This window comes from Bison bison, unplaced genomic scaffold (assembly GCF_000754665.1).
Source record: "Bison bison bison isolate TAMUID 2011002044 unplaced genomic scaffold, Bison_UMD1.0 scf7180017846595, whole genome shotgun sequence".
NCBI classification, from domain to species: domain Eukaryota; kingdom Metazoa; phylum Chordata; class Mammalia; order Artiodactyla; family Bovidae; genus Bison; species Bison bison.
Window position 1 is genome coordinate 9,858 of NW_011477168.1, and position 709 is coordinate 10,566.

The following is a 709-nucleotide window of genomic DNA, read 5'->3' on the forward strand; positions in this document are numbered from 1 at the left end:
TATATATATATATATGGAATTTAATGGCATACACAGGCAGTTTAGATCTCTATTTCTACTTCTCATATATTGCTATTTTTGTAAAGCCATTACAAAAGAGTGACTATATATATAAAAGATTCATGAATATTGGTGTGTGTGTATGTGTGTGTGGCTGGCTGATGTGCATCTGGGGTGTTCTGAGACCGACCTGGAGGAGGAGTCAGGGTTCGACTGCAGCTTGAGGAGAGAGGAGGAAGGCGTGTTCTGAAGCCACATCTAGTGTGGCTTTGAGCAGGGTTGCTCAGGGCCTGTCACTGTCTTTTGCTCCCAAGACAAGTGCTGCTGGAAGGACAGGTGAATGGGCACCTACAGGGGCACCTGGACGAGATTTACCACCTCAAACAGAACCTGGCCTGCACCAAGGAGAGAATCGTCTACCTGTCCTGTGAGAGAGCCAAGGAGATCTGGGTGAGCAGCCCTGGGGGACCTTTGTGAGAAATGGCTGATAAGGAGGTGGTGATAGGGACCAGGCCAGCAGAAGATGAGGGAGTCTGCTCTGACACCCCCGGAGCCCAGGGAAGGAATCGTGCCTGGCACTGTGCCCTGCAGCGCCTGGTCTTTATGATCACGCTGCCCTCTCCTGGGGCCGGGGCCGGCTTAGCCAATCTGGGAACTTGGGCACAATCTGCGACTCTCTGGCTCCTGGGCAGCAGGGACGCAGGGTCCC

At 52.6% G+C, this 709-nt stretch overlaps 1 protein-coding gene across 1 annotated transcript in view; it reads left to right on the plus strand.

Annotated features, from left to right (window-relative positions):
- The window catches only part of LOC104988836 (testis-specific protein TEX28-like), a gene marked incomplete at its 5' end in the record, with an annotated part of 7,337 nt that overhangs the window by 5,729 nt on the left and 899 nt on the right, over positions 1-709 (plus strand). Inside the window, one exon of the mRNA XM_010840294.1 lies at positions 315-450. Within this exon, the coding sequence (XP_010838596.1) occupies positions 315-450 (136 nt within the window). The remainder of the gene's footprint in view (positions 1-314; positions 451-709) is intronic.